Consider the following 24,668-nt stretch of genomic DNA (forward strand, 5'->3'; position numbering starts at 1 on the left):
TATACTATTAAATGATTTTAATTAGGTATTGTTATACCTAAAAAGGACTTCTAGAGTGAAGTCTAAATGTTTTCTTGAGATACATACAATTCAAATAATTTTTAGAAGAACGAGAACATAAGTGTTAAGTGTTATATGTTTGTATGATTTGTCTGGACCTAGGTTTCAAGACCTAAATATTTATACGAGAAATGGGTATTGATGTATTGTCTTGTGTGTTTTTGTATGTTTGATCCGACTAGTTGTCCAGCAGTCAGACCAGGACTCAGGGAAGTCTGTCACACATACGGCAGGGCTAAGTAGTAACTTAGCAGTACTGTGAGTTTACGTGTTTGCTTTTGAATATCAGTATTCAATTTATTTTAAATCCATAAATCGCAGTAGTATAACTTAGCCAAGAAAGGTCCATTGGAACGAGCTACCTATTGGGCAGCAATAGGGTTGAGTGATCACCAACACCGATTTCTAGATGTACTTCTATCGAGGTATAGAGGTATGTTTGTCGTGTAAGTCATTGGGAAAGTAGATGCCCTGACTTCACAGGTAAACCCTGAGACGACAGTAATACAGTTACGGTCGCGGGTAAAACCGCGATGGCAGTTTCATGATTACGGTCCAGGTACCAGAGATACAGAATTGGACGGCAGTGACTCGGGTCACGGTCTTTATTCTGTTGTCTATAAGCTCGTGATAAGAGTGTGTCTGTAAGGAAAATTGTGGACTAGGGTTTCATATGGATCGACGTAATTGGTAATATTTTATATATATAATTGTTTTATATATATTATGCGATTTTGGTATTTATCTGTAAACTGTCTACTCACTCGGAAATATTTATATTTCTGACCTAGTTGTTGTTTCCCATTTTTCAGGAAACGAGCTTTGAGGTTAGTCGAGCTTCCACATCCCTTCTTCAAGAAAGCTCTTCTTTGGTAATGTACATAGGATTTTGTACTCTTAGTATGCTGCAATAGTATAAGTGTAATGTGCCAGCAGCCGTGTCACTAGTCCTCTGTTTAGATACTCTGATATTATCTAGTGCACGTGTGTGTACCTTCCGGTTGGCTGCTTAGTGGCATATTGTATCTAGTTATCGAGTCGGCCTCGTGTGTTTTGTGAGGGTAAAAAACAGTATGTATTGTATACGCCGGCTATGTGTAACAGGTCCGCTGTGTATTTTAATATGTTTAATACCACCGTTGCGAGACGCAAGGTGTCCGCTTATTTTATTAAACATATTAACAGTGGCGTGTGGCTGGGAACAGGGCTGCCTGTGTGTTAAGGCAAGCGAAAGATAAGTCCCTGGTTTCCAGTAACCACCACGCCAAGTTTTCAGAAGGAAGCGAGGGTTGAGAGAACGAGGTTATCCAACCAGTACTTCTGAAAACCAGATTTCGCTTATATGTATAATTTCAGAAATGTATTTGCGTTAAACGGGAAAAATTTTAACAGTATTTCTGAAAACGGATCGTACGCGAGGTACGTTCCAGTAATAATATTTGCGAAAAATTTCTAGAGGTTCTAGGCTTGCTACGGGTTTCGGAACAACCATTCCCATTCCCTAGCGCCGGTCGTGACTTGGATTAGGGTGGAATTTGGGTCGTGACAAAGGTGGTATCAGAGCAACGTTTTAAGTACTCGACCATCCGAAGTACTGTTGCTGATACTGCTAAGTAAGATGTGTTAATAATTATGAGGATTCCTAGTAAACTATTGCAGCAACATAGGATTCAAGTCATGTCTTGATCAGTTTTCAGTTGTTGAAATCATTCAGCTATAAGTAGCAATCCGTATACTGGAATAGTGTATATGTGATATTTGATCAGGAACATATGAAATGTTTTTGAGTTTGAAACACGTCGCTAACGAGGGAACATGTGAGATGTTCCTGTGTTCGAGACGCGCTAATAGAGTAGTACACAATGGTCAGATCAATTGACCAATATTTAAAGAAGTTGATTCTGTTCGAATACAGAACAAGGCAAAGATTCTAGAAGAATCGTTTATTCGAGAAATAGTTAAAGTTTCTCTGAACTATATGTGTAATTGTTGTGTTCTTTGTTCTACGTGTTCATGTTGTATTACTTGTTATATGAAAAATGTGTTTTTGTGAGAGATTTGTGAGAGGCTTGGGTCCAAAGTTTGAGGAACTGCTGGCGGAGCAATCTGACTCAGTGATGTATTTGGCTGGACGAGCCAGACAAATTGAGCAGCGATTGAGCTAGTTGCCTAGGAGCTACTGCCAAGTTGAACAACCCTTTCTCTGTACAATGAGGAGGAAAAGGAAAAAGAGATAGTTAAACCCCGATGCGGACGAGGAAAAGGTCTGATGATTCGAGAGGCACTACTGCCTCAACAATCATACTCATGTATCATTTAGATATGTGTCTTACGTTTAAGTAAGTACGTTTATGAGATACTAAAACTAGAAAGCATAAAGTATAGATAAAGAATATATCCTTAAACAAGAACACACATACTAATGAACAATAATTGTTAATAAACAGCTTGAAGATGAATAATAATATAAAAGATAAATGTTAAATAAAGAACAGTAAAGCCTAATGTGAGGATTAGGAAAACCTTGAAATGACACAGAAAAGTAGTTTGAAAGAAACTTATTAAAGTTTTGTTTTACAGTTGAACGTATAATTGTGCTCAGATGCATTAAAGGTGCATGTTGCGAAAATCACTATAGAAGAAGCATACCTGGATTTTATATATATTACATGTATATACATAAAATGATTTTGATTAGGGCATGCATCATATATCTTGATATATCAGTATATCAATGGAAAGTGAATTAAGATAGCAACTCTTTGGGGATGAGAGATGTCATCACCCTGAAGCACAATTGTATGAAAAAGGTTTTGAATCGTGAATTTGAGAATTCACAATTTGTTTGAAAAGTGAGATTTAAAAAGGCCTGCAGGCAGGACAAATTATAATTATCTCAGGCGAGACATATTATATTTGTCTAACAAATTGATTTGTGTTTGTTAAGCGTCAGTGTACGCGAGACAAAACTGTATTTGCTCAAACGAAAACTCTGTGATAGTGACAAGGTAGATGGAAAAAAGGGGTTAAAGAATAACAGTTTTTATTATAAGAATAAATAATAAAGACCTAACATTCTAATGTTTCATACCGAGACATTGGAGATTAATAAAAGTATGGGAAGAGTAGAGAGAGTGAGAGTCTATATCCTTACTCAGATGTAGACTGGTATAAGCCTAGTGGTGAACTTTTAAGGTAAATAAAAGATCGAGATATAGCGAATTGTCACGATTAAGATAAGAGAGTAGGATCTAATTAAACACAACTCGGTTAGTTTGACTTCAAGTAACTGTCACGTATGTGTTTAATTAAAAAGGATCTGAGATTGGTCTTACAGACAGAGCAGATGTCAGTAATGGACATATCTCTTAAATCCATACGAGTGGTTAGATAAAATCAAAATTCATAAGTCTGAGAAGAGTAAACCTCAACACTCAAATGATAAACAACAACGAAATATCTAAAAGAAAGATAGTAAAGGAAGTGTGAGTATTCTCAGAACCGAGTAGATACACTACTAGTTCTGACATGAATAAAGAGGACCAATAAATCTGTTAACGACTAACGGAGTTGTTAAGTCATGTTGACAGTTATTCATTAACGAAAATGATTAACAAATCATCAAGCGAATAAATAATATACTTAAAAAGTATATCAAACCTTGAACCAACACTAGATAAAGATGTTATCAAGGTGCAAATGAGATGGAGATAGTGAATTGAAGGAGTAAGTTTTAAAAGTTTTCTGGAAACTAATAGGATAAAGTAAAACCCTAATAACTTGTGATCGAACCGTTAGATCGGTTTGATATAGGGATATGACAATCCCAAGATGGTTATCTAAGTTTTAACCGTTGCGATCGTCGAACCGAGAGGTCGACGATGCTTGGTGATGAAGATATTGTCGTGGAACTTGCACGAATTTTTGGCGGTAAGTCAAAAGTGCAAGTGACAATGATGAGAAGTGAAAACTTTAATTAACTTGGAATTATCGACATAAGCTCCATATATATATGTAAATGAATTTGAAAACTATGATGAGACGGTAGTTTCAAAAGATGAAAATTCTGAGAACCGAGCCTTATGATTATGAGGTCTAGGCTGCCTGGTAATGGAATATACATGTAATGTACATGTATATTGAATGTCGGGCCAGAAATGTGTAAAGTATGGCCGATTAAAAGTGAAAAAAATGTTTAATAAACATTTGTTTTCAAAATGAAATGTTTTGAAAATGGAGCTTAAGTTGATAGTCAGTTAATTAAACACGATAGTAACAGCTATAATACAGTTATGATAACTGTTAGCTGTGAATAAGGAGAGTATGTGTATAGAAAAGAGGTTAAGAAATCTAATTAACCTTGGATATACCGAAAACTAGGGACGAAACACAGTTTTGCGGTGACTGTGGAGCAAGTTCAAAGGTGTTCTACGGGGAGATAGTTAGGTTATAACTTACACCTACACCTAGATGACCACATCATTAGTGAGAGGAACCCAATAATTCAATCTGTAACAGGAAGTTACTATAGATTGATGAGGAAATAAAAGACATTCTATACAAGATATAGAATCATGAGAGAAGTATATGATGAGTAGTCTGTTTGTGGAACAAGAGATCAAACAGATGAAGAAGGTAAGGTTAGAGATTAAAAATACTTAACCAACATTACCCTAAAACGAGTAAAAGATATGAAAAATTTATAATAGGATAAAAAATCTTAATTATAAAAGGTACAATAAAATGTGCAACCAATAAAAACAATGAACTAGAAAGTTCAAGGAATAAAAGAAAAAAAATACAAGTATGGCCAGTAGCTAACTTCAAGGACGATTTCGGAAACCGAAAAGAGGTCGGATTAAGTTCGACTCTTCACGAAAGTTGTAGATAGGATGTCAAAATATAGGAATGTGAAATAATATTTGGAAAAAGATTGATTTAAATGCTTGGTTCATTGGCTTCGACAATAGCTATGACGGCAGTTTAGCAGTCTTTCAAAACTAACTCGAATAGGCAATTTTGAGGTCAATTTTCGATACCTTCGAGAAAGAATCTCAACTCGAAGTCTCAACGTAAGTTGTAGAACGCATTGCCGACTATAAGTATTCCAAATTTATTTGGTAAAAGGACGCTTTGAGATAAGCGATCCGGGTAGCCGAAGTAGGCTCGGAGAGAAGTAACATAAGTGCATAACCCGAGGTAAAGGAGTACTAAGACTTCTGATAACAAAAGTCAAGGTTATAGGTTAGGAACCTAAAAGTGAAAGTACGGTGAGATGAGATGTAAAGCGATTGAGAGATATGAGCTGCAGTTAGAGAAGAACTGCAAGGTTTAGATAACCAGTATTTGTAATACTAGTAGAGAAAAGTATACGGTCTATAAAAACAAGTAAAGTAGAGATGGAAAATTTGATAAAAGAAAGGTAGTCAGTGAGTTGTGCACAACTGTGCCATAGTTGACAGCAGTTATGCCACAAACGACGGCAGTAATGTTTATGCTGTGAAAAGCATAGAACAAGGAATATAAAAAGTATTGTTGGCTATATGAGTAAAAGAAAAAGTGTATGTAAATTCGAGGACGAATTTATATAAGGGGGAGAGAATGTAATACCCCGTATTTTATAAGCCATGTGTAAAGCTTTTATTAGCCGGGAATACGTAAATTAAATTTAAGCGTAAATTTAATTTATAAGTATCCCTAAAAGTATATCGTTATAATAGAAGTTTAAAATTTTAATAAAGGGATATAAACGGGACTAATAGAATAATAAATACGACTGAAGTCGTAAGATAAAAATATATTGATAATTAATATATCAATATACCACTCTAATCGGAGAGTTTAATATTTCGGACAAAATCCCGAAATTAAAATGTCGAAACTCGGAAGTCTCGACGTGTTATTAACGAATATAAGTTAAGAGATATAAATATATATAAATAAATATAATATATATATATATATATATATATATATATATATATATATATATATATATATATAAAAGATGATAAGAAGGAAGGGAAAGGATGTAAAAATACTTCTTTTAATCCCTAGACTTTTACTTTAATTAGTTTTAATTATAAACTAATTAAGGATTATTCGTTAGTCCAAATTAAAATAAAATAATTTATAAGTCCCGAGCGAATAATTTTAATATCACTATTCGCGAAATAATTTGACGAAGCTATCGTCAAAGTTTCATGAAATTTGGACATAGAAAGTTTAATCAAGTGGTACTAATTTAGACCTAATAAATCTTCCGAGATTTATTTTAAATAAAATATAAGTCGGATGATATTAGATTTTATTAGATTTTTGGGTAAATTTTCACGAAATTCGAAAGTCGTTTCCGTTTAAGTTACGGACGACTATTTAAGAATTTGAGTTAAAGTGATAAATTAGCCAAACCTTATATATATAATATTTCAATGACATGTTAAGCCTCAGAATCATTCTTTCAAATTGAAAGAATGGAGAGAGCAGCTTGCTCTTCAGGCGATGGCGAGAGTTGGGGTTTTGACCCTAATTGTCCGTTTCTCGATTCTAACTCTGTTTCTTCAACGATTACTCGAGTAATCGAGGTATTAATCCCGTATTAAACGTTTATTTTAATATATTTTGATATATTTCGAATATATATACGTTTATAAACGGTTATCGTATCGAATCGAACGTATACCTATTATTTTTACGTTCTGAATGTGAATATGGATAGATTGGATTGTGTATACGTGTTAGGAGCGGAAAAATGAGGTTGGAACACGTCGGAATGCCCCGGGAATCGATTTCCCCGGGGCTGTGCACGTTGGTGCACGGACGTGCACATATGGTGCACGAACGTGCACAAAATCTGGAGGTGCACGAACGTGCACCATCCAGGGTGCACGACCGTGCACAATGGTGCACGATCGTGCACTAGCCAGGGGTGCACGAACGTGCACCAGTCCGATACCTAAGGAGGGGGATTCTTTTGAGGCTTTTTGCCCTATCTGTTTGACGTAGTTTCGTCGAACTAAAACGTTTTAAAACGATAACTTCTTTTGAAAGAAAGTGAAACGAGTCTTTAAACCTAAGCCTATATACTTTTAAAATGAGGTTTTAAAAGTAAAGTTAAACATTTAAAAAGGACTTTAAAAGAGTTAAAGTCGATGTTTAACCGGTTTAAAAGAATTAGCAAACGATGTTGCTAAATAATTAGTATACGACTGTGAATTGTTTTGACAATCAAGTCTATACTATTAAATGATTTTAATTAGGTATTGTTATACCTAAAAAGGACTTCTAGAGTGAAGTCTAAATGTTTTCTTGAGATAAAAACAATTCAAATAATTTTTAGAAGAACGAGAACATAAGTGTTAAGTGTTATATGTTTGTATGGTTTGTCTGGACCTAGGTTTCAAGACCTAGATATTTATACCAGAAATGGGTATTGATGTATTGTCTTGTGTGTTTTTGTATGTTTGATCCGACTAGCTGTCCAGCAGTCAGACCAGGACTCAGGGAAGTCTGTCACACATACGGCAGGGCTAAGTAGTAACTTAACAGTACTGTGAGTTTACGTGTTTACTTTTGAATATCAGTATTCAATTTATTTTAAATCCATAAATCGCAGTAGTATAACTTAGCCAAGAAAGGTCCATTGGAACGAGCTACCTATTGGGCAGCAATAGGGTTGCGTGATCGCCAACACCGATTTCTAGATGTACTTCTGTCGAGGTATAGAGGTATGTCTGTCGTGTAAGTCATTAGGCAAGTAGATGCCCTGACTTCACGGGTAAACCCTGAGACGACAGTAATACAGTTACGGTCGCGGGTAAAACCGCGATGGTAGTTTCATGATTACGGTCCAGGTACCAGAGATACAGAATTGGACGGCAGTGACTCGGGTCACGGTCTTTATTCTGTTGTCTATAAGCTCGTGATAAGAGTGTGTCTGTAAGGAAAATTGTGGACTAGGGTTTCATATGGATCGACGTAATTGGTAATATTTTATATATATAACTGTTTTATATATATATTATGCGATTTCGGTATTTATCTGTAAACTGTCTACTCACTCAGAAATATTTATATTTCTAACCTAGTTGTTGTTTCCCATTTTTCAGGAAACGAGCTTTGAGGTTAGTCGAGCTTCCACATCCCTTCTTCAGGAAAGCTCTTCTTTGGTAATGTACATAGGATTTTGTACTCTTAGTATGCTGCAATAGTATAAGTGTAATGTGCCAGCAGCCGTGTCACTAGTCCTCAGTTTAGATACTCTGATAGGATCTAGCGCACGTGTGTGTACCTTCTGGGTGGCTGCTTAGTGGCATATTGTATCTAGTTACCGAGTCGGCCTCGTGTGTTTTTGTGAGGGTCAAAATCAGTATGTATTGTATACGCCGGCTATGTATAACCGGCCCGCTGTGTATTTTAATATGTTTAATACCACCGTTGCGAGACGCAAGGTGTCCGCTTATTTTATTAAACATATTAACAGTGGCGTGTGGCTGGGAACAGGGCTGCCTGTGTGTTAAGGCAAGCGAAATATAAGTCCTTGGTTTCCAGTAACCACCACGCCAAGTTTTCAGAAGGAAGCGAGGGTTGAGAGAACGAGGTTATCCAACCAGTACTTCTGAAAACCAGATTTCGCTTATATGTATAATTTCAGAAATGTATTTGCGTTAAACGGGAAAAATTTAACAGTGTTTCTGAAAAGGGATCGTACGCGAGATACGTTCCAGTAATAATATTTGCGAAAAATTTCTAGAGGTTCTAGGCTTGCTACGGGTTTCGGAACAACCATTCCCATTCCCTAGCGCCGGTCGTGACTTGGATTAGGGTGGAATTTGGGTCGTGACATGGAGTTACTCTTTAACTGATTTGATTTGCTGAAGATCATTACCTGTTAGTATAACATCATCAACATATACTAACAGGAATGTGAATGAGTCATTATGAGATTTGGTGAATAAAGATTGATATGAAGATGTTTGATTATATCCTTGAGCAATAAGATCATATGTTAATTTCAGATTTCACTGTCGACTAGCTTGTTTTAAGCTATAGAGTGACTAGTTCAGTTTACAAACTAGGCCTAGTTTCTCAGCTGTAAGTCCAAGAGGCAACTCCATGTATACTTCTTCATGCAAATCTCCATGGAGAAATGCATTGTTGATGTCCAGCTGATGCAAAAACCAACCTTTTGCTGCTGCTAAAGCTAAAAGAACACGAATAGTAGTCATTTTTGCCACAAGTGAAAATGTATCAATGTAATCAATCCTATATTGTTGTGTATATCCTTTAGCAACTAACCTAGCTTTGTATCTTTCTAGTGTTCCATCACTATTGTACTTAATCTTGTATATCCATTTACATCCTATAGGATTCTTACCTTTTGGTAAATCTATTAATGACCAAGTATTATTCTGATTTAAAGCACCTATCTCTCTGTTCATTGCTTCCTGCCAACAGAATTTCTTAACAGCTTCTGAATATGTTTTAGGCTTAGTATTAATATCAATTTGAACTGATAAAACTTTATGACTTTTACTGAGATTATGATTTGTAAACACTTTTGAAAAACCATGAGGAGTACTCGCCAACTGATTTATTCTAGCATGAGGCTTACTAAACTAACAAATATAATCTTTCAGATAAGTTGGTTCAATAGCTATTTCAGAAGACTTTCTTATTGGTACAGAATCAAGAACTATAACAGGAAGAATATGATCATCTAACACTTCATTAATAGAATTATTATTGACTTCATGACTGACTTCAGTACTATTATTATTAACTTGAGATTTTGGTATAGAAAAATCCATATTTAAATGATCTACTGATGTTGGAAAAACTTAAGACTGATCTAAAAAGGAAATAGTAGAATCATTTGCAGGAAATAGGTGCTTATAAAATCTCACATTTTTGGAGATAATTATTTGTTTTGATTGAATGTCATATAATCTATAGCCTTTTGTGTTTGGTGGATATCCTAAAAAAATGCACTGAGTAGCTCTCGGAGAAAATTTTGATCTATTATGTGATAGAGTTGAAGCATATGCAAGACATCCAAATACTTTTAAATTCTGGAAACTTGGAACCTTCTTATACAGTATTTTATAAGGAGTTTTATTTTCTATAACTAATGAAGGAACTCTATTAATCAGATAAACAGAATGAGACATGCAATCATGCCAAAAATGCAAGGGCAAATATGCTTGAATTTTAAGTGACCTAGCAACATTTAAAATATGTTGATGCTTTCTTTCTACAACAGAGCTTTGTTCAGGGGTATATATACATGTTGTATGATGAATAATGCCTTTTGAATCATAAAAACTAGGCATATGGAACTCAAGTCCATCGTCAGTTCTAATACACTTTACTTTAGCCTTAAACTGAGTATTGACATATGCACAGAATTTTTGAACAATCAACCTTGCATCAAACTTAGCTTTTTAATAAAAAAAAAAACTCAAGTGAATCTGCTTTTGTCATCAACTACTGTTAAAAAATATCCATGTCCATATTATGAATAAGTCTTAGCTGGACCCCAAATGTCAATGTGCAATAAATCAAAACAGTCATTCACAACAGATTGATTAACTGGAAAAGGTATTTTCTTTTGTTTTGATAGATGACAAAATTTACAATGACTATCATTAGGAATTTTGATAGAAGAATCAAAAACTTGCAAGGTTTTTAATCTTGAATTAGCTAAATGTCCTAATCTAAAATGCCACAAAGTTTCAGCATTAACAGAAGTAGCAAGAGTATGATTTACATCAAAACTATGTTTCTCAGCAGAAATATAAATCACAGCAGTAACATTTTTAACAGAATCATGAAATTGATCTTTATCTAGATAATAAAGTCCTTGCTTTTGTCTAGCTAATCCAATCATCTTCCATTTTATTATATCCTGTATGATACAAACATTTTTGTAAAGAAATAAACAATAATCATGCTTAGTAGTCAGTTTACTAGTTGAAATTAAGTTAAAGTAAAATAATGGAACATACAAGACATCATGTAATATGAATTCATCACTAAACTTAACTATGCCAATATGAGTTACTTTGATTTTCTAACAGAGAACAAATTATAAGAAACAAATTCAGACAGAAAACAAATTATATGATCTGTTACACCAGAATCAATTATCCAAGATATTTTTCCAGGTTTCTCAACATATGAACAAGCAACAAAGTTATTAAAATAAGAATGTGATAAGGAATGTGTACCTTCATCACTGAGTTTTGCATAATTTGTTGAGACAATATTTACTCTAGGAGATGCTGCATTCATTATTGAATTCATATTGTTGCTATTTTGTTGTAGCATGTGCATCAGTTGATTATATTGGTCTTGTGTGATAGGAGGAGCAACACTACTTGAACCATAATACTGCAAATGTGAACCAGAATCTTGTATGTTTTGAATATCTGAGCCAGTAACTTGTACATTTGTATCAGCCTTGTCATTGCTAACTCATTAGCATTACCAGAAGAATCATTAAACTACTCGGCCTGCATTTGATCTAGATAATAATGATTTCCTTGATCATCAGTGGTAAACACCTCTCCAACTTGATTCACAAAAGTTTGTGGTCTAATCCTAGGCTTATATCCTAGAGGATATCCATGCTTTTTAAAGCAAATATCAATAGTATGCCCAAACAATCCACAATGACTACACACTGGTTTACTATTATTGAATGATTGATAAAACCTTTTATTCTGTCCCCCCCCCACACCCCCGCCCCCCCCCCGAGGTCTAAAACATTATTACTTGAACTACCAAAATTTGTCATCGTTGGCCTAAAAACTCTATTATTATTGAATGAATTAAACGCAAGTCTACCTTGTTATGAACCACTACCCTGAGTAGCAAAAATAATAGGATCTACAATCAGACTCATACTCCCATAAATACCAGTTTGTCTTTCATGTTGTAAAGTTAAGGAAAACACTTTGTTTATCTTTGGTAAAGGATCTAACATCAAGATTTTACTCTTAACAATAGAAATTTTTTCACTTAATCCCTTAAGAAATCTAATCACATAATCCTCTTCTTAAAAGTTTTTGACTATCTTTAAAGATCCACAATGGCACTGTGAAACACAGGAACAAGTTGGTACAACCCTGAGATTTGCATATTTATCCCACAAAATCTTTAATTGAATAAAATAATCTGTGACTGAAAGATTATTCTGTTTATATGCATAAATCTCTTCTTGAAGTTCAGAAATTCTAACTACATTACCTTGAGAAAAACGATCATATAGATCCTATCAGACTTCCAATGCACTATCTAGACACAAAATACTCTGAGAAATAGATGGTGACAAAGACTTCAAGATCCAAGATAGGACCATTGTGTTACATCTTTCCCAAACTGGAAAGATTGGATCATCCTTAGCTGGTGCACTTATTCTACCATCAACAAACTTGAGTTTGTTTTTAGACAAGAGACACATTCTCATAGACCTGAACCATGAATAATAATTGATAACGTAGTAATATAATTAGTAGGGGCGAAGCAACCCCGCTAAGAACGAACATCGCTAAGTTAAGCATCTTACCGACTTAGTACCAACAACAGATCTCGGGCAAAGACAATCAAGAGACACTTTGACCGAACACAGGAACCCGGAAACACGTGATATAACCGATCACCACGGGATCATAGACCACGTGACCTGGGCGGTCACCAGACCGAAGACATCTGAGTACCATCCCGGACGTACACATTAGACAACGTCGGATCGAAAACTCCGTCCGAGCTTCAGACTGAAAGTATAAAAGCCGGTCTCGACAGTCCGGATAAACGAGCTCCGAGATCTTGCGATTATCCACACTCACGTGTAACAGATCTTTAGACCACAGAAGATCCTCTGACAGGTGCGTGAGGAATGTTCCCTGCACCTGACACGCCCAACAAACCACGCCCAATACGGGGGATATCCGCCACGTAAGCATAACAAAATTCTGGGACCATAAGAAGGAGAGCCTGTCAGCGAGGCAAGGTTTGCACCTAAACCCTAACTATAAAAGGAGGTTTAAGGTGCAAACCCCAGGTAATTTCTTTTTCACTCTCTAAATCATCTTCTTCCTTTCTCTTCTTCTTCTTTCCTCCATTGAAATTTACTTAAGCGTTGGAGCGAACGTCCGGTGACCCCCCCGGAAGTTCCATCTGACCTCTGCTGCTTATCTGTGCAGGTTGAGCAGATCGGATCTCATTTGGTGATTTATCAATAATTTTGTCCATTCAATGGTGGAGAAACTAAAACCAAAGATGGATTTTCATTAGGATGAAGATAATACGGGCTTGATGGATTTTATGAATCTAAAATTGTAAATGACATTGTTAAGGTTTAGATGAAGATTGCATAAGATTGAGATTAAGATTGAGTATTCGCAGATGATGCTTTGAAAAAATAAAATGCTCTGATGGTTTGGCAGCGTCCCGAAGCTGGCTGCTTCAAAGCCAATGTTGATGCAGCCATTTTTGCCGAGGAGGGTAGAGCTGGGGTTAGTTGTGTGGTTCGGAATGACTAGGGAGAATTAGTTTAGGCGAGGCGAGTTTGTTTTGATGGTTCTTTAGATCTAAGGGCTACGTAAGCGATGGGAATCCGAGAAGCGTTAAGTTGGCTTAAGGGGTGAGGGATTCTCACAATCAAATTTGACGCTATGGACGTCATCTTGGATATTTGAAACCCGGAGAGGGCGGTTGGTGATGTGTTGATCGAAGATTGCACTATGCTTGCGAAACAGTACAATAATGTGTCTTTTGTTTTTGTAAGGCGGTCTGCGAACGTAGCTGCGCATGTGTTAGCGCGTAATGCTCGTTCTTTGTCAGGTCATCGGGAGTGGAGCTCTCATTTTCCGATTACCTTACATCTATATCTGTTTCGAATTATCTTAATGAAGATTTCTTGATTGTCAAAAAAAAAATTACTTATTTGGATATTAATTTAATTTAAAAGGTCAAGTTACACCAAGTTTAAGTTAAGGGACTTGAGTATTGTTTAACAAAAAGTAGAAGGGTATATGAATATGTTTTGTGAAGTTTAAAACACACTTTGGACCGGGAAGAATCAGAGAAAAATGGGGAAAGAGGAACAACAGAAGAAGAAAAACCCTAAGCAGAAGAAGCAGTTGCCCTTAAACCCTAACTGGGCTCAATTTCAACAAGTCACTCTCTTTCTCTTCACTTCATTGTTTGTTTGCTCTCATATCTTCAGTTTTGCTAACACAAAATTTCTTTGGTTTATGCAGAAACTTAAAAGCCATGGTTCTAGGCCTTCAAGACCCTCAAATGATTCAAAATCCGATACCCAGAACTCCATTTTAGGTGAATTTATAGCCTAACTATTGTAATTCAACTATTTTTTTCATTATTTTCAATCTTAAAGAACGAAGAAAACTGCCCGCACTAAGCCTCAGCCGTCGGCGTCAGGGTCACGGGTCCATACCCCGGCTATGCCCTTTCTATAAAATAGTGGTTGGAGCTGACTGCTGGCCGTAATAGCCCGGATTTGTCAGGTATGTGGACTTGCGGGTGGTCCACATCCCGGACTTTGACAATGATCCTGGGTTTCGTAGCCATTTTTTTGTTGGGTTATCTTGTTCTTTTGTTGAATTTTGCGCGTGTATACGTAAAAGCTGATTGATGGCTGTATTAAGCTTCTGTCTTCGTTATATTTTGTTTCGTGAAGCAAAGAATCAGTATTGGTTTTTCATATACTTTACATGAATGTGTTCATTTTGAATCTGCTAGTTTGAATTATTGCATGTACTGTATTCAATAGATTACCAGCTGCTCTTAGGAGCCTTGAACAGATTTTGATTTCGAAAGCAAGAGAAAATGACATTTTTGTGTATACTATCGTTATTTTGTATAGGGAAGCGTAAGGAGAGGCCCGATGCAGAATCTGATGAATCTCAAATAAATCCTCTCGCTCCAACTAATGATGATTTCAGGTGATTATTATTGTAGTATGCCAATTCGTCTGTATCAGTTTATGCAAAATCTGAATACATATCCGCATCATTTACAATACCAACATTTTCTTATAAGTTCGAACAAAAAATAGTTGCTTAAAAAAATTGCAGCCTTACTAGGACTTACTTTTACATTTTTTATGAGGTCGTCGTAATGCTGCACATTCTCATTCAGTATTTTTCAACCTGTTGAAACTAATAGATTTAATAAAAAGGAAATTAATACCGTTTAAGTATAAACTTCTTTTGATGAAAGTAAGGGATTTTTTTTGAACTTATATATTACATATGCTAATAGTATTATTCTAACTGTAATATCTAATTCTTTTTCGTAATCGAAAACAATAGGTTGAAATATCTCTTCGAATTATAAATGTAACCAGCTCAAGCTCTCTTTTACAATTTTACAAGTTGAGATGTTAAAGTCGAGTAGTCAACTATTGTGTTACAATTTTCAGTTGTTTTCTAGTTTCCATTTATTATCTTAGCTAATCAGTTATTACAGTTTGACAGATGTAATAGCCATGGATTGTGAAATGGTTGGCATTGGTCAAGCAAACAAAAGTGCTCTTGGACGAATTACACTGGTATTCATTGGTCACATTCATGTTTGTTTTAATGCATTTTTCTTGGCAGTATTTGTTGCTATACAATGTAAAGGTCAGTATCATGACTGATAGTGCATACTTCAGAATCGGTTGAGGCACTTTTGCTGATGTTGTAGTTGCATCGTTCAAGATAAGAACATTTTTCTGGTTGTGTATTCCTTGTTTAGTCCATAATTGCCAAGGAAAACCTACTAACTGGCTTGTAACCGAGTATAATATTCCCTTTATTTTGTTTATCAGCCTTTCTATCTCAAGGGCATACGAATGTTACTAGATACTTTACATGAAGTGTCAAATGATGCAGTAAAACTTCAATAGAAGAGATAATAATGTTGTCTATTGCACTAGGAATTTTCAGGATCTCTATATTATTATGTTTATAACTATTTTAAAATGCATTTTTGATGCCTTTGATGATCATTACTTCAGTTGGTGACAGGTAAATCAGTGGGGGAATGTCATATTTGATGAGTTTGTTCGCCCAATAGAACGTGTTACTGATTTCCGTACAGCAATTAGTGGCATACGACCCCAACACTTGAAGAAAGGTTGGTTGGTTTCGTTTCTTTTATAACATACTTTAAGAATTTGCAGATTGTGTAAAAGTCAAGTTGTTAGACTCTAGAAACATTTACTTTGTTTGCTGAAGCACCAATTTATCTTCTTTTTCTCATTTTACTTTCTAAGAAATTTAAAAAATTACTGAACAAGACCGTGATTCTTTGTTTAATCCATTTTGATGGGCTATGAACTTATTTTAGGTTGACGTTGTTGTATTTGTCAAGATATGTACAGTTGAAATGCAATATTTCTTTTTGCTATTCTTCTCTGTCTCTCTCTGGAGCATAGAGCTATTCTTTTAGTGGTCTTTCTTTGCCCTTACTGATGTCCGGGTATGTTGCGCTCTCACTCAATCGCCTCCATGAGGGTGAAGGGCATTATGATGTTCTTGGATTGCAACAGAAGTACAGAATATCTAATAATATATTGATCATGAAACATTTTTTGCTTCATTCAAAACTATATTATTTAGAATTTACCAAACATAGAAATAATAAGCTAGTTGATTGTGGTGCTCTCTAAGCTTTTATTTAATGTATTTATCATGCTAAATAAGCATATTATTTATAATAATGCTTAAAGCCTTAAACTCTCTTCATTTGTCAATTTTAATATTTTGTTCTAAAATGTGTATGTTTGTGCTCAGCGTGTACTGCAGGATTGTGCATCCCTAATAATTTGCGTAGCGCTGCTGTATATGTTTTGTTAAAATAAAACTAAAAATAAATTTGCCTAATCAATGTATTTCAAGCCGATTCTGTACATTGAACAAAGCCTTCGAGTTAATGCATTGCTGCTGTGTTGGTGTTATTTGCAGCAAAGGCTTTCCCAATTGTTCAGAAGAATGTCGGAGAGCTGATTAAAGGAAGGATTCTTGTAGGCCATGCCTTATCCAATGATTTTAAGGTCTTTCATATGTCGTTTTCTTGTATTGTTGAACTGAACATCGACAGCCGTTTGGATGATTGAATCTTAGGTAATTTTATTTTCTTTGAGCAGGCACTGCTAATGAGCCATCCAAAAAAGGACTTGCGAGATACTTCGGAGTATCAACCCTTTCTCAAGTACTTATGATACCTTTGCTTTTTTCATGATAAAAGTAGCAATTACTAGATTATGTTTTTAGATATGCTATCATGTCTGCTCATGATAGGGGTTGTGGTTTTGCAGGGAGCGACACCGAAAGGCGCTTCGGCATCTTGCTTCAGAGTTCCTTGGCGTCGAGATACAGAATGGGGAGCACTGCTCTGTAAGCGCTGTTGTTTGTGCACGTTTTCTGGAATTCTGAATTTATTGCACACCTTTGTCTTTGTAAGGCTATTGATTTCAAGACTTCAAATTAGATATCCTGGCTATAGACACTGAAAATTAGCTTCAGTGAAGTTGGAGAAAAATGATTTGTGCATCTTGTGGCAGCAATTTAGGGGTATAATTGAGTCTAGTCAACTCGCCAGCAACTCGTGAATAACTTGAAAAATGCTTGAGAGTTGAGACTGGCTTAATATTATTGGAGCCAAGCTTGAATATCAAGATACTCGGTTCGGTCTGGCAGGTTCACGAGCCCAATCGGGCTTTAGTGAATTTACTTTTTTATCCTTTTAAGTATATGTATTTATATTAATATTTTTTTGTACTAAGACTTAATTTTTAAATATTTATACAGATAATCGAGCCTGAGTTGAGATTGATTCTCAATTATTCATCGAGCTTGAGCTTCTAAAATAAAATTTGGTCGTGTTTAAGTCGAGTTATAAGTTTTTAATTTTAGAGTCAAGTCGAGCTCAAACTTGAACAGTGTTTCAGTGTTTCGACTCAACTCGTTATGCTCGCTAGGCAGCATACATAAAAATATTTACCTGTCCCCTGAAAGTCGGTGGGTGTTGAGTTGGTGATAACTGCGATTTGTCTAAGTTCCATGTCATGGCATGCCATTTACTTTCTACTTCCTGTAAACGTTAAAGCTTGATATGCATGAATTATTTTTGGAGTTGACTCACACTTGTTTAACTAATTTGTGTTGGTTTCAGATTGAAGATGCCCGAGCTGCAATGCTGTTGTACCAAAGAAACAAAAAAGAATGGGAGAGGAGCTTGAAAGACCGAATAAGGCTCAAGCAAAAACAGAAGAAACGCAAGCCGAAGAAGAAACCAAAAGAGGTGGATGCCCCAGACGGGAACTGTGATCTTGTTGTTGCTTCATAACATTGGCTGGTAATGATGATTTTGCTAAAATGTGCGAAGGTCCTACGACAGAACTTACATGGCTGGATGAGGTAGGAAGATGCATTACCTGAAAATTTTGATTTTGAAAGTTTTGGATATTGAGCTATATAACCAATACTGATTATGTCACAGCTCGAGAGGGATACAAAATAGTGCGAATTTTTCTTTCTTCGGGTTAGCATATTTAACAAAGAAATTTTAAAGTTTCATATTTAATGTAGGATGAATATTTCTTTAAAGGTAGAACAGTATTTACATAGTTGCTTGAATAATCTGTTTTTATTTGTCAAACTTCATCAAGTCTAAACTGATGACTTCCGCTCCGCCATATCAAGGTGACACTTTACTTTTGAATTATATCCCTCACCGTGCCCCCTTTGAGCATTTTGAGCTAATATTTGAATTGTTTTTTTATGAAAATAAAAGATAAATTATCGAACTGTTTTGCTAATAAAATGTGGTCATCGATCAATATATCTTTGTCATATATAAACTAATTTGTGACATTAGAAACTGAGTATTGACATTCAATTTAAGTATTACTTGACGGATGCTTTATAGAAAAGGGGCAAATAAACTTTTTCTATAAAGAGAATAAATTTTCCATAAAAAGAGAAAAAAACTGTTGTAATGCCAGATATAAAAATAAATTACGGTAACTCTTAAGGCCATCTCCAATGCATGTCACTTGTTTTAAAACAAGTGACATTTCATCTCCAATGTATCACTTGTTTTAAAACAAGTGACACCAAAATCCCCTCTCTCATCAAATTAGATGATTTACTATTTGGAGTCACCTATTTACTATTCATTATTTTATTATTTGGTAAAAGTACAATTCAATACTTTTAATTTGTTTTTTTATATAATTCAAGACATTTATAATTGAAGACTTAAATATATATGAATATATATAAATACTCCCTCCGTCCCACTCTAATTGACAAAATATGGAATTTTTGGTGTCCCATTCTAATTGACAAAACTAGCATAACTATAATTTTTTTCTTTAATTTTCCATCTTTACCCTCATTTAAAGTCATGTCTTTTATGGAAAAATGGTGAATATTTAATGAAAATTTAACTAATATACTAATAGCATTAATTAGCTCTATTATCAATAGAAGGGTATACAAGTAACTCTCTATATCATTTATTAGTTTGTATTGGTTATTATAATTTAGTTATTTTGTCAATTAGAGTGGGACGGAGGGAGTATTATTTATTTATAATATTATAGAATAATTTTACACATAAAAATATTTAAATATTATAATCATTTACTTTTCATAAATTATTAAAATTATTATATAAATAATTTAACGGGACAATAATTTAAAAATATTATTACATTAATAATTTAACGAGACGAGAACACAACAACATTACATAATACGATACGGTAATATAAAAACATTACATAATCGCTTTGTGGAGTCGACATTGTAATTGTGATGATTAAATTATGTAATCGCTTATTTATAGTCTTTTGATTGTGTTAATTTGAATAAATTATTGTAATTTTTTAAGTCATTTTAATAAAAATTAAGTTTTAAATAATATGAATATTTATAATATAAATTATTTAATTATTTTTTATTTTATAAAATTTAATTATTATTATTATTATTATTATTATATATTATTTGAACTAATATGTAACAAAAATAAATTTATGGGTGTTATTGATAAAAGTGTATAAATGTTAAAGTAAAAAAATGATTAAAATATTAAAAATGAAAAGGAATATTTTTTTTAGTGTAGAAAAAAGTGATTGTGGTTGGAGTAGATTTGGTGATAAATCACTTAATTAATATTAAGTGATGCCTTAGGATTGGAGATGCCCTAAGTGATTTCATTTATATTGGTGAAAAGTCATTAATCTTTAATTTTTATTTTGTGATAAATTAAATTTGATGTGTACTTTGTCCAAAATAAATGAATTTTTTTCCGTTATCAGCAAAAATAAAAATAAATAGAAAAATTCACTATATGCTTTCTTTATTTATTAGGCCCAGCACCACCAAAAGCCTACTTATTCTCACTATTACTACTCAGCCTATCTTCTTCTTTTTTTACGATCTTCATCTTCATTCTTGCATATCTCTTCTTTTTGTTTTCTTTTTTTACTGTTAAAATATTCCTTATCAATTTCTCCAAACAAAGCCCAATGAAATCTATTTTCTATTTCTCCGACTACAGTCATGGCACAGGTCACTTAATTCCACCACCGTCACAGCGGCACAGTTTCATCTCCGCCTCACCTAATTTTATTTCTCCGCAAAGAACGGCGCCGGGGAGGAGTGGAAGTGAAAACAAAGAAAAGAGGTCAATTGGTGGATTATTTGTTGCTGATTTTGTTCTTGGTCCTATTTCTTGTGTTAATGAAATTCATAGCGCTATCTTCGACCTTAACCAGTAAATTTTCTTTCTTACATTTTATTACCTTTTTGATTTTTAATCACATGTTGGCTATTGTTGTTTATGTTTTTTCAGTTATCTGATTATGGTGTCGAAATTTCTTCATCGTAATTGGACCAGGGAATTGTTGTATTAGACTCAATATAAGAATTGATTTTGTTGATGTTCATGATGTATTTCAAATAGCTATTTTATTTAATCTGCTTGATCTTGATGTACTTCAAATAGCTATTTAATTAAATAACTGACTTTGCATTAAAATTGATTAAAAAATTGACTTTGTAAACCGATGACTAGGAATGTCTTCACCGCCATTGTGTTCAGGTTTATTTGCTGCTGCAGCTGAGTTTGGATGTTGATTCCAGTATCTAGATCTGGAAGTAAGCTGAGTTCCTCCATAAAAACTAGGATAAGCGGTTGTGCGACGACTTTGTTTACTGTTGTAGCTGCCATTAGTGAGCCACATATTGGATGTTATTGTTTGACGGTTGATCCAAGTATTTTGGTGATGAAGGAAGTTTTTAATTTGTATTTATGATCAGGTTTGTCGTTGGTTAACCAATGGTTAACTAATGGTTAACCAATAATTTTTGATTTAAAAGAAGACGATTTAGGTTTTGTTTGACAGTTGCTGTTGTGGAGGTGACGGCGGAGGAGTTTATAATAAAATTTTGTAATTATTTTGTTTGTTGGTTAACCAATGGTTTACTAATGGTACACCAATAATTTTATTTGTAATTCACTGTTAGTAAACGCTAGGTTAACCGTTGGAAACTTGTAATAATTTCTATTATGATTAATAAATTGTTTGTAAACTTGAATTGTGTATTTTAAACATAATGTATTTTAAAAACAAAATTATTTTTAATACATCGTTAGTTGATCGTGAGTAAATCGTCGATAAATTTATAGTTAATTTCCATCTTTTAAGATATTAATATAAATTTTGTGATAGTACACCGTTAGCAATAAATTTATAGTTAATTTTCAAAATATTATTTACATCTTTTAAGAAAAATAGCCAGCAAAGTCGCAATCGTAAAGGACAAAAAAATATAGTAAATTGATAGTAGACCAATAGTTAACTACCTATTAGTTAATTGGTAGTAGACCATTAGTAAATTGATAGTAGACCAATAGTTTACTACCTATAAGTTAACTGATAGTAGATCGTAGGTTAACTACTCGTTTAGTAAATCAAAAGATAAACTAATTTTGTATATATTTATAATACTGATAGTAAATCAATAGTAAATTTATCTTTTAATAAATTGATAGTAAAAAATGTATCTTTTTATCAAAATATTATTTTCATCTTTTAAGAAAAATAGCCAACAAGGTCGCAATCGTAAAGGACAAACAAATATCGTATATTGATAGTAGACCAATAGTTAACTACCTATTAGTTAGCGGATAGTAGACCGTTACTAAATTGATAGTAGACTAATAGTTAACTACCTATTAGTTAACTGATACTAGACCGAAGTTCACTATTATTAAACCGATTATAAACTAATAATGATTTTTTTTTGTATATCGATAGTAAACCAATAGTTGACTATTAGTAAAAACCGATAGTTGAATATTAGTAAACCGATTGTAAAATAACAATTAACTTTTTTCATATATCGATAGTAAACCGAAAGCTCATATAAATAATTATGTGCTTAGTTATGATTTTTAATTTTTAGTAAATTGAAACCGTATTAAACTAATAGCGAACTTATTTTTATTGTAAAATAAAAGTAATAAAGTTGAAATTAATTTAGTACATTTTTTATAATACCGTTGGTAAACTGATAGTAAATTAAGTAACAATTTATTTAATATTTTATAATTTGAAAATAAAAATAGTAAATTAGGTTTTTAAGTAAATCGATAGAATATCATTAGTAAACTTATAGTAAAACTTATGTTTAGTAAACCAATAGTAGACCGTTAGTAAATTTTATAGTAAAACTTATGTTTAGTAAATCGATAATAAACCGTTACAGAATGTTAGTTAACTTATAGTAAATTAAAAACTAATGCATAACATTAATAGTAAATCTATTATCAAATTTATTGTGAAAGTATAAGTAAATTATTGGTATATCATTAATAACTCTTTAATATGTCATAGTAAGCTTAAATTGAGAGCATGTATTACCTAATGTTAATCCACTGGTAACGTTTTAGTAATCTATTAACAAACTTACAGTGAGAGTATAGGTTACCTGATGATTTACCATTGGTAACAATTTAGCAACCTATAAACTAATATTGAACTCATTTTTTGTATATCGATAGTGAACCGATAGTTGACTATTATTAAATAGATAGTAAGCTATTAGCAAACTATTAGAAAAAATTGAAACTAATTTTGTATATATATAGTGGTAGATCTAAAATTTAAAATTTAAAATTTCGTATATATATAGGAGTAAATTCATGGTGAACTTGTGGTAAACTAATTTAAAAATTAAAATTTATAAATCATAATAAAATCAAAATTTATTTTTTAATTAAACCATAAAATATAACTTTTTATGTATTTTATTTACTTTTTAGAATCTCATAATGGTGCATAAAATTTTTCATGTTTAAAGGATGAAGAATGAGTTGGGTACAATAACAGTGGCAAAATCCGAACGTCTAGTTTTAAAAAGATGGGTGCAATAATAATGGAACTTCTTCAAAAATAGAAGAAGAAAGAAACCATAACTTTATAGGTATGGTGTGGGTTCATTTAAGCTCTTTTTTAGTCACTGTTTGTCCATTCCTTCACCTCAGCCATCAATTCCAAGCTTTGAAATCTTCACCGCCTTCTTCTTCTTCTGCTAAAAATCAAATTCATTTTCAATCCTTCACAAAAACCCAAAACAACTGCTCCTTATAAAATTCGTTACTCTCAAAGCCACCGCCGCCGCCGCCTCCTCATCTAATAATACTCTTCACTCTATCAGATCTTCTGCTATTACGTTTTTCCAATCCATTAATCTATCTTCTTGCTGTTTGATTTTGAAACGCGAAACCCTAGAAATTAATCAAATAATTCGCACAAATAGGGAAAACGATGAAGAACTGAAAATGAACCGATGAAAAAGGGAAACAAATTTGGGAGATTCGTTGGAAATTGTAGTTTTCAAAATAAAAAATTTATTTTTGCAACAAATTTTGGTCAAATCGTAAATTTTAATTAGTTTTAGTCAATAGGTATTCTTGAGAATATTTAGGTGTTTTGAAGGTAGTTGTCTAAAAAACCCTTTTTATTTGTCAAACTTCATCAAGTCTAAACTGATGACTTCCGCTCCGCCATATCAAGGTGACACTTTACTTTTGAATTATATCCCTCACCGTGCCCCCTTTGAGCATTTTGAGCTAATATTTGAATTGTTTTTTTATGAAAATAAAAGATAAATTATCGAACTGTTTTGCTAATAAAATGTGGTCATCGATCAATATATCTTTGTCATATATAAACTAATTTGTGACATTAGAAACTGAGTATTGACATTCAATTTAAGTATTACTTGACGGATGCTTTATATAAAAGGGGCAAATAAACTTTTTCTATAAAGAGAATAAATTTTCCATAAAAAGAGAAAAAAATTGTTTTAATGCCAGATATAAAAATAAATTACGGTAACTTTTAAGGCCATCTCCAATGCATATCACTTGTTTTAAAACAAGTGACATTTCATCTCCAATGTATCACTTGTTTTAAAACAAGTGACACCAAAATCCCCTCTCTCATCAAATTAGATGATTTACTATTTGGAGTCACCTATTTACCATTCATTATTTTATTATTTGGTAAAAATACA

General features: G+C 33.4%; 2 protein-coding genes across 2 annotated transcripts; one reads left to right on the top strand and one right to left on the bottom strand.

Annotated features, from left to right (window-relative positions):
• Positions 1–9,899: 9,899 nt before the first annotated feature.
• LOC126668266 (uncharacterized) lies at positions 9,900–12,523 on the bottom strand. Its single transcript, XM_050361472.1, has 8 exons — positions 12,373–12,523; positions 12,188–12,309; positions 11,926–12,058; positions 11,625–11,674; positions 11,194–11,520; positions 11,067–11,131; positions 10,696–10,775; positions 9,900–10,498 (listed from the first exon to the last, which is right to left on the bottom strand). The coding sequence occupies exons 1-8, from the start codon at positions 12,521–12,523 to the stop codon at positions 9,900–9,902; spliced, it is 1,527 nt and encodes a 508-aa protein (XP_050217429.1).
• A 1,590-nt stretch (positions 12,524–14,113) lies between these two features.
• LOC126666784 (RNA exonuclease 4) lies at positions 14,114–18,700 on the top strand. The gene is made up of 9 exons (XM_050359650.2): positions 14,114–14,240; positions 14,325–14,400; positions 14,951–15,029; positions 15,556–15,637; positions 16,098–16,206; positions 17,037–17,125; positions 17,219–17,283; positions 17,390–17,468; positions 18,247–18,700. The coding sequence occupies exons 1-9, from the start codon at positions 14,154–14,156 to the stop codon at positions 18,418–18,420; spliced, it is 840 nt and encodes a 279-aa protein (XP_050215607.1). The 5' UTR covers positions 14,114–14,153; the 3' UTR covers positions 18,421–18,700.
• Positions 18,701–24,668: the final 5,968 nt, after the last annotated feature.

The sequence above is a fragment of the Mercurialis annua genome, linkage group LG2 (assembly GCF_937616625.2).
Source record: "Mercurialis annua linkage group LG2, ddMerAnnu1.2, whole genome shotgun sequence".
Taxonomy (NCBI): Eukaryota; Viridiplantae; Streptophyta; class Magnoliopsida; order Malpighiales; family Euphorbiaceae; genus Mercurialis; species Mercurialis annua.

Bases quoted from the DNA above. Each gene is read 5' to 3' on its own strand.
- LOC126666784 (XM_050359650.2), top strand. From the start codon at position 14,154: ATGGGGAAAGAGGAACAACAGAAGAAGAAAAACCCTAAGCAGAAGAAG. The intron at 15,638-16,097 runs GTATTCATTGGT...AGTTGGTGACAG, and splicing joins CTCTTGGACGAATTACACTG to GTAAATCAGTGGGGGAATGT. The intron at 17,284-17,389 runs GTACTTATGATA...GTGGTTTTGCAG, and splicing joins GAGTATCAACCCTTTCTCAA to GGAGCGACACCGAAAGGCGC.
- LOC126668266 (XM_050361472.1), bottom strand. From the start codon at position 12,523: ATGTGTCTCTTGTCTAAAAACAAACTCAAGTTTGTTGATGGTAGAATA. The intron at 11,521-11,624 runs GTGTTTACCACT...AGCAATGACAAG, and splicing joins TTGTGAATCAAGTTGGAGAG to GCTGATACAAATGTACAAGT. The intron at 10,499-10,695 runs GTAAATTTTGTC...TTTATTAAAAAG, and splicing joins AATTCCTAATGATAGTCATT to CTAAGTTTGATGCAAGGTTG.